At 35.4% G+C, this 15,022-nt stretch overlaps 1 protein-coding gene across 5 annotated transcripts in view; it reads left to right on the top strand.

Moving 5' to 3' along the window:
* LOC145663904 (uncharacterized) overlaps positions 1 to 15,022 on the top strand; it is a 59,718-nt gene that overhangs the window by 19,686 nt on the left and 25,010 nt on the right. For all 5 annotated transcript variants that reach the window (XM_081730089.1, XM_081730086.1, XM_081730088.1 and 2 more), the window contains exons 3-4: positions 6,049 to 6,273; positions 9,763 to 9,929. In XM_081730089.1, the coding sequence (XP_081586215.1) occupies positions 6,049 to 6,273; positions 9,763 to 9,929 (392 nt within the window). The remainder of the gene's footprint in view (positions 1 to 6,048; positions 6,274 to 9,762; positions 9,930 to 15,022) is intronic.

Genomic DNA, 15,022 nt, shown 5'->3' with positions numbered 1-15,022 from the left:
CAAGATAAGTACACGAATAAGGAAATTAAAATGTAATAAAGCGAGTAACAAAACAGTAAACAAGAAAATAGATATGTTTAAAATGAGGATGGGATTGGAGCTTGAGCGTAGAAAAATGGAGCAATATCAAGGGGCATAGACTACTGTTGAGAAACAGAATATATATATATAATGCACATTTTTATGATAACTTTACATTTTGAACGGATCTTTGGACGAAGTGTAATTCTGCCCTTTGAAGGATCGTTTTTGGAACCAATGTCTAAACCATAAATGCAACTTGACTCGCGTTTCCCAGTTTCCAGTATTAGTTATTTCTTCAACAAAAGGAGAAATAATTTATTTAAAAAATAAAAGAATAAAATAAAAAAAAAAAGTTGATAAGGAGTTCGTTAGCTATATGTATTTTACATTTATTTCGATACCCATGGACGTTAAATTCTTTCTTTGTGTTAAGATTCAACGTTTTAAACATTCTTCGAATCCCACTGGGTATTTTTCTTTTGATTTTTCCGCTCTTCTTTGGTTTACAGTTTCTGATTTGATGATTCATTTCCTACTTTGCCTCTTCAGAAGTCATGCTTTAGAAAGTAGGCGCCTGGTCACCGTTGGTTTTCACGATTTCCCAAACGATCAAGGGAACGAAGAATCTGATTTCTAAGTTGTGACAAAAATTGGTAAAATGTGTTCTTCTCCATTTTCAGGTATCAGAAATTAAGTCTAACGTTTGATCTCCTAGTGGATACTTCACCTTTCTCTCGTTCCTTTTGTCGTTTCAATTACATAGTCATTATTGCTGTCCTAGTTCAGTTTAAATCAGTAATTCACAGATTTTGTGTCGCGGTTCCTTAGTGCTCCATGAAAAACTTCAGTGCACACTACAAATTCTTTAATGATATAATTACGAACATAATTATATTTTTGGCAGAAAAGTCTTAGTGCATTGATCAAGGACGCAGGTAGAATTTTGGAACACTGACTAGGGGCCCGCGGAAAGACCTAATACAGAACTTACTTAAGTTCGAGGTCGCGGTCAAACGCATTTTTTCCCCCTTGAACAGGTGTGGTGACAAGTATTGAATTAAATGCATCTGCAGCTTTTGTTTAACAAGTTCTAAAAAGTGGTAATTTGAACAGGCACGAATCCCTAGGTAAATAAGTTTGTGGTGGACAACATCGTGTTCTTGAGTTTTGTTGGAATACTCCCGTTTCCTCCCACATTCTCATTCCACCAATGCTTCCATCACCTTTGATTTGCCTTAATTATCCGTCTCCTTTAGCCTAAAGGCCATAATTGTGGGACGTTAAATTGAAAGATTTCATTTATGAATAAGCACGGTCGTTCTGTGGGTGGTGAAACAGGAGCCGTTGCCCCCTCCGCGCTGTACAGGTTGGTCCGGAAGCGGGCGTATCCCCCTTTAGTTTCAACAGTATAGTGTTAGTTATGGTAGAATGTCTGTACTCAGTTACCTTGAAGTCTTAAGAATCATAAACATCGGTATCATCACCATCCATGTCGTAACACAGCTGAATTCTGCATCATGTTCTCGCAGATGTTTTGCAGAGATACTTCGGAGTCACGAGGGTGAAGGCGTGTTCCACAGCTCCTCGTAATTCCTGCGTTTTGTGATATCGAGTGTTTCTTACTTGTTGCTTTATGAAACCTCAGACAATGCCAAACAAATGTGGGTAAAACCTAAAACCGTCAGAATACACCAATTAGGGGTACGCTCACTTCCGGACCACGCTGTAGGGAGCCTGCCTCCCTCTATAGGAAGAAAGAAGGAGGGTAGGTCGTTTAGGAAGAATAACAATTTACTATTTCTGATTTATTCTTTGAAATCAAGATATTTAGAGATGATTGACCATGGTTTTGTAAGGCATTTTTACGACTGTATATTGTTAGTGTCGCGAAAGTTAGTCATGAAGTCTATAATGGCTACATTAAAGATAACTGAGATCCGATTTTAGCTTTAACGAGGCGAAAGTTCGTTGTAAATTTTACTGGGATCAGATATGAATTTGTAGATTATTCAATTCTAAACCGGAATGCCCTATATTCAAGAAAATAAAGCGCTGCGTATCAAAGGGTTCAGGCAAATGAATGCGTTGATAATTTATTATGTTAAAACTGGAGTGATTGGTCCGATCATTGTCTCACTGAATGTTAAAGCGCTGGTTACTGACCTTTTAGAACTCTTATCCTAATATAACAATAGCCTATCATATTGCCATTCCATTTGCCATTTCTATTACAGTTGCATGTGGGGAACACAATTTTTCAAAGCTAACAATAAGCCGACAGACATTCATGAAATGAGAACGCTTGAATAGGCGATTTCTACTGAAAGTGAAATAACAAAGGAATTGAGAAAGAAGGATTGATGTAGAATTTGCTTCTATATCAAGAAGAGTTCCTTCATTTTGAGGTTAAGTCTTCTTGTGTCAAATCAACAATGTAGCATGATTAAATAGTTTCCAATCCAGCCAATGGTAGTAACTGTCCACTGAAATTATTATTCAGTTTAACTGTTTTTCTTTCAATGACAAAGTGAGTGTCGTTGCTTGTTGTGTAAATACGGTAGGTTCCAAACCACGAGGTTTAATATTAAAACCGAAAGGGATTGGTCTATAACTTCCGTTTCCAATAGAGGGATAAGGTCGGTGCTGAATCTATTATAGTTCTTGCTTTTAGAGGATCAGAATATAAATCGAAAGTGGTGCAGATTTCTACAGCTTCCGGTTTATTTAGAAAGAATAGGGCGGAAATAGAACCTTTTCTTGTGACACTGAATTCCTATGAAGAAACCGCGTCTCGCTATCTATGAATATTTCTTTGTTTAAACCATTATCATTTTCCGTTTAAATAGGAGTAGAATTAAAGATAAAATCTATTCATGGGACGCTGAATCATTTCAAGAAACAGCTTCTCGCTATCTACCACGCTTCTGCTCTATGGAGATCAATATTGAAACCGGAAATAAGAGTAAATTTCTACCACACCTGGTTTTAGTGGAGAGATAAGGGTGGAAATAGAAGCTGTTCTTGGGTCACTGAATCCATAAAAAAAAAGAAAAAAAACTTGTCACGATGTTTGTATTATATGATTTTTGCTCTGTGTAATCGGTGTTGAAACCAGGAATAGTTTATTTCTACCATTTCCGGTTTGAATAGAGGGTTTAAAAAGGAGATGGGACCACTTGTTGGTATACTGAGTCCATATTAAGAAATAGTTTCTCGCTTTTTCTCACGCTTTTGTTCTGATACCTGTTGACATTCAAGACAAACGAGCGGACATAACAGTTCTATAAGACTTCCATACTATGCATAGCATATTTGAAAGTAGGATATAGACAATAAGTTGCTACTTTTAAAAAGTGTATTCTGTTGTAAATAGAACAAATTTGATGGTATGTGAAAGGTAGCAAATGATATTAAACGCATACCAACCATTGTATTGTATTTGTTATGAAGTGGGTTATTACTAGGTATTTATTATTTTACTATTATTGTCATTTTGTTGTAAATATTTAATAAGGTATCACTACCATTGATATGAAAAGCTAAGTTGGCTCTAAGTGATTTACTCATGCTGAGTATGGAATACTCACAAGGAACAGACATGAACGTGTCATCCGGACATCGGAATCAAACCTAGTCCATTCGATAAACATAACAAAGATATGTTCGTGCACAAAAAATTAGGTGCTATAGACAACGGAGTAAGTCCCTGAGACCCTCTTAACCCTGTTAGTATAAAGAAAATCGTAGACTCGCAGTGAAAGAGCTATTGCATCAACATTGTTCATTGGCAAGTCACGGTTCTCTTCAGCATGAAACAAGCTTTCCAGAGGTGTTATGTGTTGGGACCCATAACATACTTTAACAGGGAAAATTGGGAGAATGCGAAAATTTCCTCCAGAAATCTCATCAACTTCAGACCCCTCTAGAGTGGCCCGGGGTAAAAGTACACAATCCAAATGTATCTCCAAAGATACTATAGGGGTAAGAAATGTGTATACCAAGGTTTGTATTGATAGACAGAGGGAAAGTGTATATTGGTATACAAGCTTTTCCTTCATATCTATCCGTCTATCAATACAAAAGTTCTTACAATCATTTCGTATCCCTTATAATATTTTTCGAGATACATTTACCCGGGGCCACTCCAGTGGGGTCCAAAGTTGATAAGAGGCATTTCTGGGGGGAGGGGATTTCCAGACATTCTCCCAATTTTCTCTGTTAAAGTACGTTATGGGTCCCAATACATAGCACCCCTGGAAAGCTTGATTCATGCTAAAGAGAACCGTGACTTGCCAATGAACAATGTTGATGCAATAGCTCTTTCACTGCGAGTCTACGATTTTCTTTATACTAACAGGGTGAAGAGGGTCTCAGGGACTTACTCCGTTGTCTATAGCACCTAATTTTTTGAGCATGAACATATCTTTGTTATGTTTGTCGAATGGACTAGGTTTGATTCGGATGTTCGGATGATACATTCATGTCTGCTCCTTGTCACATACATTAATCCCTTAATTTACTTTTCCTTCAGGCTCCACAAATCAACGGGACGGCCCTGTGAATAGACATGACCGAGGAACAGTCATCTAGTACGCCATTATGAGAAATTGAGTTGCATATTTCAAAAGGGGTCATACGTCCATTGAAGATAAACCTCGTTGTGGTGCATCCTACACAATACCGATTCAGAAAACTTTTTGATGCCATTCCTGACATTGCATTGCAGAACCGAAGAGTAACCTTTTAGTGTGTTGTAGAGACAATTGGCATTTCGTATAAGAGGTTAAAACATGAAGTACCGAGCGTGAAGGAAATATCGGCCGGATGGAATCCCGAATTTCTGAATGCTAAATATAGCTGACAGTGAGTGCGTGCTGTGACAATATGATTTACTTATATGAATAGAATAAAAGCAGGTGTTACTACAGATGCGTGACTCAGTATGAGACATCCACTGCTTTGACCCTGAGACTAAATGAAAACATACTTCTCTTTCTGCTATCAAGTTATTTCATGTTTGATAGTTCACAACAAGGTGATGTCTAGTGTTTTACAGATTTCTTACAGTGGACTATCTATCAAAAAATGCTACTATAATCATAGTCTACTCTTGCGAACAAATAAGGCGTTTCGTAAGAGGTAGAAACAAAATTCCGTGAAAAGCTGTCAGAAATCGTCATAATGCATCAAGCTAACACAAATGTCTCAGATGTAACAGGAAACTGCGAAGAAATCAAATGTTATCCCACCTAATTTACACCTTCAAAAAAGTTTTTTTTTTATCTGTTTTCAGCTAAAAAAAAAAAAAAAAAAAGAAATGCTTAAAGGACTGTTCTATCAATGAAGGAGTTATTATGGCTGTTAATGATTTTCTCAACACTAGCACTCTAGATTTGTTCTCTATGGACTTGACGAAATTCTTCTGAAACAGTGTAACAAGTACTTTGAACTCAAGAGGAAATGCATTGAAAAAAGTAATAATAGTAATAATAATAATAAAAATAATAATAATAATAATAATAAAGTTTCATAAATTAAGATTTTCTTATTTTTGGTTTATTAAGAAAGTTGTCAGTCATTCCTGTAGATATATATCATACTGAGACTGTAAGGCAAGAATAGCGGAAAAATTATGTTAAAGAGATAGAATTACCAGTGAGATTGAAACCAGGTTCACTAACATTAAATCCGAACACAAAGAATCAATTTATCACGCATGGCTATCGAAACAAATGTCTTCAGTTGTATCTGTAGCTAATGAACTTAGCAATTTTGTTATTTTCCTATATCAAAGTTTTCTGTGTTCCGCACGACACTATTTTACTCTGAATGTAACATTGCATTAAGAGCGGAATATTTTAAACAATGGCTGTGAGCCCCTTCGAAGCTCATTTATCAAAGTGCAGCTTAGGAAAATTCACATGTACAACTAAGATTTGGAGTGTACATAGAGATATATTTTGAGATTTCTAAAAATTGTGAAACAAATCTAAGAAACTACTACGCTATACTTTTTGTTTACAGGAGCAAAGAAGATGAAATCGTTAAAGAAAATTCTAAAGATAAAGCAACTACGAGAAAAACAGCCCAGAGTGAAACGTTAGGGGAGGCAGCTGAGAAATCCTCTCGTACCATCTTCATAAGTAACTTGCCCAATAATACCACCGAGGAGCAATTAAAGGCGTTCTTCTCAAAATTTGGAAAGACAGAGACTGTCATGTGCCTATGCCGACCGTTGACCAATGGAAAGTGAGTATGATGTACTTCGCACTTTATATATTATATGCTATTTCGTAAGTACCTAAGTATCGCTAGCATTAATAGAACAAAATTAGTTTTTTTTTTTTTTTTTTTTTTTTTTTACGTAAATATCAAATAGCATTATGTTTTTATTTTGTTGTATCTAGTTTTTCGTAGTGCAGACCAAGTTAATGAAACTACCGTATGCTAATATTTATTTCTAGTCAGCAATTGACAGGTTTTTAACATTAGGAGATAAGTGTAATACTTACATTTTAATTCGAGGAGATTTCCTGAACAGATTTAACAACTTATTTGGAATAAAACAATATGTAAGCGTTTGCGAATGGTATTTCCAGACAGAAACAGGAAGATGAGTTTTTTTTTTTTTTTAATTTTTATTTTTTTGTCTGCATAGAGTAAAAGTTCAGCAAAAATGTTTTATCCCATTCGAGGTTCCAGAATCTCATGCATCTCTTGAAGGCACTTTCGTCAGCGCTTGACAAGGGCATTGATCCCACAGAAAAGAAGTTGTTTTGAATACATGCGTTACCATTCATACAGCACTGACTGGATCGTCATTTTGGAACCTCAATCCACTTAGTGCATAGTGGGTCAAAAGCATGGAAATTGTAACAAATACACTTATATGTGTGTATGTTCTTAGAAAATTAGTGGGTGAAGAGAAACCATTTTATAATAATGTGTCCCAGTACCGGGATTTGAACCTAGGTTCTTGTAGTGATGAAACTTTATCCTAAGGACGGGAATGCAATGATAAAATTAATCGCAAGAGCGCTTTCTCCCTAATACAGGTGTTTTAATTTTCTTCCCCACAACACGCAACAAACTCAGAAATACTTTCTATCAAAATAAAACTAAAGAAGTAATATTAAACGAAGTATTTTTACAATCTTCACGTCAATTGAAAATCTGTATGATGGATATGATACTTATCTAAGCATGTGTTTAAAATAAAACGTTCGAAAAAAGTCAAATTTTCAATCCCTTATATCACTGCATCTATTTATTCGAATCGGCGCTAAGATACTTTGGATGTAAGTTTTTTCGTCAGTTCAATTGGGTTGCTGTTGTAGAAACCTCCAACGTTCGGTTGTTTTGTGATGTTTGTGATGTTTTGTGATGTTTGTGATACTATAGGGTCCTTAGTGTGTAACACTGAGTTATAGATGTAGTATTATTAGTTTTCATGTAATATATAGAGTTGAAATATGTAATAATCTGACGTAATACCTTAAGAAATATTACTATATGTTGGACTGGCAACACTGTTAATTTGGTGGTATTGTGGAATGTCAAACGATGTCTTCGTATCAATATTTGCATCGTAGAAATTTTCATAATCTTTTATCAATTAATTAAAAAGGGAGTATCGGGATAAATGATTCACCTTATACATTTTTTTTTTACAGAAGTTACTAATACTATGGATTTTTTACAGGGGGTTTATAAATTCCCTTATATGTATTATTAACATACTTAAGGTTAGTGTAAAGGGACAAGTTTTGCCGATAGATGCCACTATACTCTTCGTATCTCTCCCATGTATTTTTTATCTTTCATGAAAATTTACAATTTCTTTTATAAATTTCAACCTAGAGACTTCAAATTTTTAGAGAAGGAACTTCATAACCTATTAAATGGAACAATCCCTGCCGATTTTTTATTTAGAATCTTCTTCATTGTTGAAACAATTCCATTGTTAAAGCTTTGGATATCCATTTCAACAATCAAGCCATTTCAACAATGAAGAAAATTCTAAATAAAAAATCAGCACGGACTATTGCCTTTGACAGATTATGAAGTTCCTTTTCTAAAAATTTGAAGTCTGTAGGTTGAAATTTGTAAAAGAAATCGTGAATTTTCGTGAAAGATAAAAAAATACATGGGACAGATACGAAGACAGTAGTGCCATTTATCGGCAAAACTTGTCCCTTTAAACCAACCTTAAACCCCAAGCAGTGGAGTGACTGGAAGCTTCACAGAAGATACAAGTCTTATTCTTGCCTCAAAATCGGATCATTTTGGTGAAAGATATCAAATTTTGTAATAGGGAACTTACCCTTTTAAGTCGCCTTTCTTGACCCATTTCAGCTCCAGCCAATGGAGATTATCGGGATGCCCTAAATAAAGTATACATGCTTTATCAAAATCAAACAATTTAAAATAGTTTTGCGTATATATGTTCAAGCATATAACACGAGATGTATATGTTCTCTTATGGTTTGTGGATTGCAATTTCAGAGCAAAGGGTTATTTTGAATGGTTGAATGAAGGCACATCCGAGTGTAATTAAAATTAGATTAGTTTTACGAAAGTTATTGTGGAACAGACAGCGAGCGAGCGAGAGAGAGAGAGAGGCAGGCAGGCAGGCAGGCATCCGATCAAGTCGAATGGTAGAGGCACGATACACTCTCTTCAATTGTTGAACAACTTTTGGGTTTTTAACAAAATGACAGGGAGCACACAAGCATGTACACTCATGTCCAAAATTATTGCCGCATGTCTATAAATATGTTGTTCTAGGAATATAATTTTATAACGAATTCTCCCGGTATTTCTTATAATGTTAGTATCTGTATAATCGGCAAAGACATGTATGGGGCAAATTTCATATCAAAAGAGCAGTAAATAAGAACAATATAACGGAAATAAATCTTTCTTGTCCATTTAGCAAGATTTTGTTTTACTCATTCTAATTTTCGTATTTATAATTCTTTCCCTATGAAATTTACCACAAATATACATGTCCTGATTATATACATAGTATCAGTATTAAAAGTGCTCTGCAACATCATTATCAAATTATATTCTTACCATAAGACAGCTATAGATATGCGACAATCATTTTGGACATGAGTGTACCTGCGCTATTTTCTTCATTCTTCCGTTTCTATGTCTCAGCCTTAGTTGCCTACTTTCTGCTAAGGACAACATCTTGTCTATATGCATGAATATTCGAACGAGAAATTTTGCTTCTCTGTATCCGCAAGATAAGAAGTCGTGGTAAGAACTCTTGTTCTAACTGGTTGAGTTTTTTTTTTTTTTTTTTAATTATAATTGTACATAACTTTCACTAAACAGATGACTGCAGACACAATTAATACAGATAATGATGATTCCTGGCGGGAGCGCATTTGGTTTGAATCTCACGTTAAGCTATAGGCCTATGCATATTCAGCAGCTGCTGAAGGGAACGCTAAACTCAAATCCATCCATGGAGAGAGACATTTTTCATCTAAATTACAGGTGAGTTGGTGATATATGTAGCAGCTAAATTTAACATTAAATGGCAACAAATATTAAAATATTAAGATATTTACAATTATAGTTACTTATAGGCACCATAAAACACAGTTCTTCCCCCATATATTCATGAAAGGTAATAGGAAAGCTTTTGTGTCTGATCTAAAAAATGCAAAAACAAAAACTTAGGTACTATTTATAACATATTAATATGATATTTGGTTGTTCTAGGAATTCCCATAAAAGCAGAACAAGTGTAGAGGCGTATCTAAGGTTTTATGAAAATGTGAGCGCTGAAAAGGCTGTAAGCGCAAACGGTAAAGTTTTCGAAGGCAGCCATCTGGTAGTTCATTTAGTGAGCAGCAACAGAACTATATTCGTAAAAGATGTGCCATGCGGTAAGTTTGCCTCTTGTCTATGAATTTAGTACAAAATGATTACTTCTTGGCAGGGGTAAAAGTGGATCTCAAAAGGAAAGGGGACGGTAGGTAGCGGCATGACGTCACGATGTCCCCCTGCCTATCTTTGTCCATTCTAATTTTTTTAGGAGCTGGGGGGACACCGTACATAACTTTTGAAGGCGGGGACGGCGTCCCCCGCGTTCTCCCTCACATTTACCCCTGCTTCTTGGTTATTCTTGTTTACTCTTTTGTATACGTTACGCAGTTGGGCTTCGGGAAGTAAGTATATGTGGTGTATACGTAAAAAATGCTCTTCCGATTCTCGCAGCAAAAGGTGGGATTTTAGGTAAGTTTTTATTTTGACGGACATACATTTGTCGGTACGGGTATTAGAGATAATATATTCTATCTACCTCCCTATCTACTTTCTTTCAAAAGAACACAGTCGTATTTGCTGGATTCTCCCATACATTTCTTTCTCACCCCAACCTAATTCGGTTAAACAAGCTTGACGACAGGGAACAGTGTATGTAGGTAGACTGCTATAGCGGTACAAATAATTGTGTATAAGTAAAGAAACCATGTACACTCATGTCCAAAATAATTGTCGCATATCTATAACTCTCTTCTTATAAGAATATAATTTGATAATGGTTTTGCAGGGTACTGGCACTATGGCTTCCAATAACGAATACTGACTGTAAAAGGATTTTTTTAAAAAAAATACAGCTTGGTAATCAATGATAGAAAGCTATAAATGAAAGAAGGAAGTGTTGAAACATGCAACATGCTGCACTTTCATCAGAATAATAATCCCCTGTATATTCCTACAACAACATATTTATAGACATGCGACGATAATTTTGGACATGAGTGTACATAAAGTAATTTTTTCGCAATATGTACTTTTCTTTCTGTAGATAATTCTAATAATATAAGAACTGTAATGTGTAAACACAATTCTTCCAAACAGTGGTGATATTCTTTTGATGCAGGGGTTCTCATCCTATGTTACGCGTACCACTGGTGGTACTCGAATCGCTGATAGCGGTACTTACTACGTATGGTAGTACTGATTAATAATATGCTTTGCTGGTACGTCGATGGGAAAGATTGAGAAACCTTGTTTTGATGTATTGTTATTGACTCTTGAAATTTAATACTGTAATTACAAAATTTCTGGCTGTGTTTGAAGTCAGCAAAAGAATTATAAATTTGCAGCACTGTATTTACAGTAAATTTTGGAAATTGTAATGACAGCAATTCATAATAATACTTGTAAAGGTAATTAGTGCTAATCCTATTCAATCATAAACGAAGTAAATTTTCCATATATATTACACCACCCCACTGTTTACACCAACGTTTTCGTCCAAAAGTATTGAATATCGAGAGAGTACAGTACGAATTGTCTGTAATACAATTTAAGAAGTGTTAAAGGTTTCCTACATTGCTGAATTTTAGAGAATAACTCCCAAATGCGGAGAGTAGTCAACTATCGTAAACACAGTAAAGAGGATCACACGAACGTAAGTCACCGTTATCCGTGAAGATGTTAACGGATTGATTCCATTAACGAACTGGGCCGAAATAATTGCAATAAGAAAAACTACTTATCCTTATATCATAGGCAACCAACATTTCTTTGCTACTGCACAGGTTGCATAGAAGCTAGGGAATGTTATGTAATAAACGGGATATGAATAGCCACTGTCACTCGTGAAGATGTTAACGGATTGACTTCATTATCGAACTCAAACGAGATAATTGCAATAAGAAAAACTACTTATCCTTCTATCATAGGCAACCAACATTTCTTTGCTACTGCACAGGTTGCATAGAAGCTAGGGAATGTTATATTTTAAACGGGATATGAATAGCCACTGTTACGCCTGAAGATGTTAACGGATTGACTCCATTGTCGAACTCGGCCGAGATAATTGCAATAAGAAAAACTACTTAGCCTTCTATTTTATTCAACCAGCATTACTTTGCTACTGTACAGGTTGCATAGAAGCTAGGGAAGTTTGTAGATTTTCAACGGGAAAGATATGGGTAGGCACAGTTAACGTAATTATTACTCGTAAAAATGTCAACGAATTGACTCCAAGGAAGTGAGTCTGATGGTGTGGTGCTTCTTGCAGGTGAAAATTTGTATGCAGCAGCTAGTCCTTGTGGTAGCGTGAAGTTCACAATGATTTCATTCAACTCACAACTGATATTTATAACTTTTGCAAGCCACCAATCACAGTCATACACATAAGCCACAAATATCTCTCTTTGTAGGATGTAAATCTGAATATTCTCCTGCCGTTCTGAGATCTCTATTAGAAAATGAAATTTCATCTTTCTTGCTTTTTAAAGCCCGTGCAGTATAAGTTCGTCCATCACTGAGAGTCCATATATGTGACTTTTGAATTCCCTTCATACCTTCACAAGGGTATTTTTCTTGGACCATACGTTTATTTTCTGCTGGCGAGATTTTTCAACTTCCTCTTTGGGCAATGAGATGAAGGCTGTTGATGCGCATGACTTCACCACTTCCGTAAAATTCGCGAGAATGTGAATTGCAGCTGTACAGCCACCAGCAAAAATATCTTCTCCCCTAAGTAATCTAATTACATTACTTGGGGTCCAGATTATTTCCAGTTTGTGAAACGACTGGACAGATGCAACCCAACTTACACGTAACTTTTCTCAGCACTAACAGCAGTTGGTAGCACTGAGTCAGATCTTTATGCAAGCAAAATTGTGAGTAGATGACGCACGAAAGAGTTCTCCATTTTGAGATAAATCTCTATGGTTCAGAGCGTTTTGTCCAATGAACACCATATATTAATCTCAATATTGCTGTGTATGTAATGTATTATTTCGCTATATACTGTATGTTCAGAGAAATAAAAATACTGACCACGCATGAATCAGAAAATGCTTGAAAGTAGATGAAAATATTAAATCTAGAATAACTACTGGAAATAAGTTTGTAAATGATGGCCTCCATTCACAGACCTTACCTTCTCCAATTCTCCTCATTTCAACGTCTTTTTCTTTCTGGAGAGAAGATCTTGCTTGTCGCACTAAGCACTTATTGAAATTGATATTGAAACATTTGAAAAAGTTTGAACCTGGCCGGGGTTTGAATCCGGGTCAGCCGAATAGAAGTCCAATGCGCTAACTATTTACCTACCGCGTCACTTCATCTTCCACGCAAACTATTAGCTAGTTAAAATCGTTACATGTAAGGCTATACACAAGATACTAAGCTCCTATAAGGAGACGTTCCTTATGTAAGTGTCACAATGACTTATTCGAGAATTCCTTCTTTACCCCAAAAACAAATTATATAGACCTTTGTGGATGAGAAAAATATCATAAATCGTTTTACAACTTGAGACTACCTCATTGATTTAACGATGGTCCAGATTTACATTACTATTCTTCCTCACGTTACCTTCAAATTTACAAAGAAGAAAATACGGCAGACATTATTTTCGCATTCTTTGAATTGTATCATTACGTATAGAAATAGCAAGTTCTATTTTTATTTTCCGTAATTACTAGTTTATTTTCATATCTTTGTATGGGGAATTTGTAGAGGAGTCGTAGGGAATGAAACTCGTATGGCAGAGATCCGGGTTCGAATCCCATTGTGGCAATTAGTTTTTCTTTATTGGATGGTATTTTTTACGTAATTGATATTGTAATTATGTTATTCCTTTATTATTATTATTATTATTATTATTATTATTATTATTATTATTATTATTATTATTATTATTATTATTATTATTATTATTATTATTATTATTGGAAAGTCGAGACTTGGCTACATATTTCATATTTTATGAAGCTTTTGATTGAATTTCAAGTCTTTTTGTTGATATGGAACGTATCTGAAATTGTGAATTGCTTAAAACATTAATATTTCTAGCAGCAGCAGCAGTAGTAGTAGTAGAAACTTATAAGCAATTGCTCGGAAACAATAACGTTTGTGTTTGATCAGTCGTATTTTTACCCATACTAACGATATGCCTTACGTATTCATCAATTGTTTTAAGGTTTATACGGCTGACGTCATGTTGTAGTCGTGTTTCGTAGTTTACTTTTCTATTGCGGGTGCACTGAAGAAAGTCGTCTCGACACTAAGACCGAGAGAAATTGAATATTTTTCACGTTACCTTACATTGAAAGTATCAATATTAGAAATGATAAAAATTTCCTTTAATTACCCAACGGGAATCGAATTCAGGACCATCGGGAGATAAAACCAACGCTTATCTCACTACTTTTAAGACATTGCTGTTAATTAAATGGGAAAAAACTTGGTGTGAAGTGTCTTCAGTAAAATGCACACTTTGACGATTCCATCGGTCATAATAAAATTTAAAATAGAAAGTGTTATGTAGAAACAATAGTGAAGAGAATTCAAATTTAATTGTCAAAGTAAATTGTTGAAAATGAGTGACAGAAGTAGTATTAGTGTCTGTTATTGCAACATTTAAATATGAGGAAGTTTAACATCCTGCTTGAGTATCGAGGCTAAATGTTTGTGAAACTACAGTTTAAATATATCTCTTTGGATATTTCTTTATAATTATATTCTTTCACGAGCCATTAATATGCGCTCAGATTGTCGAGTTCAACATTTTATCCAGTCTACTCGATATTGGGGAAATAAAAATCTCTAACTCTTGACCCGCGAGGACGTGATGTGTGGCCCGCGCACTCAAACGTATTTTTTAAACATCTTTTCTGTTTATTACGTTATTTTGTGTGGAAGTTATGTTTTTGTGAAATGCAGAAAAAGAAAACTTATAATGTAAACAAACTGAAACTCAAGCTACCCCATGCCGAAAGCGTCGGTGGACCAGCGATGGGCAACTAGTAACCTCTGGCAAAAATTGGACGCCCCGTAGCGACGTTCTGCTGTGATCTCACTTCCGTTTTGAAAAGTATACCATGAGCGGATACGCTCGACGAAACGCCAATGAATCATAGAAATACTCTCCGAAAATATGTTATATCGGTATTACTCGTTAGACGGTTCTACCAAATTTTGAAACATTGTTACATTTCAGGTTAGGGTAGAG

The sequence above is a fragment of the Thermobia domestica genome, chromosome 11 (assembly GCF_964235325.1).
Source record: "Thermobia domestica chromosome 11, izTheDome1.hap1.1, whole genome shotgun sequence".
Lineage (NCBI taxonomy): Eukaryota > Metazoa > Arthropoda > Insecta > Zygentoma > Lepismatidae > Thermobia > Thermobia domestica.
Note: the sequence above shows the minus strand (reverse complement) of the source record. Positions and strands in the feature narration are given on the sequence as shown.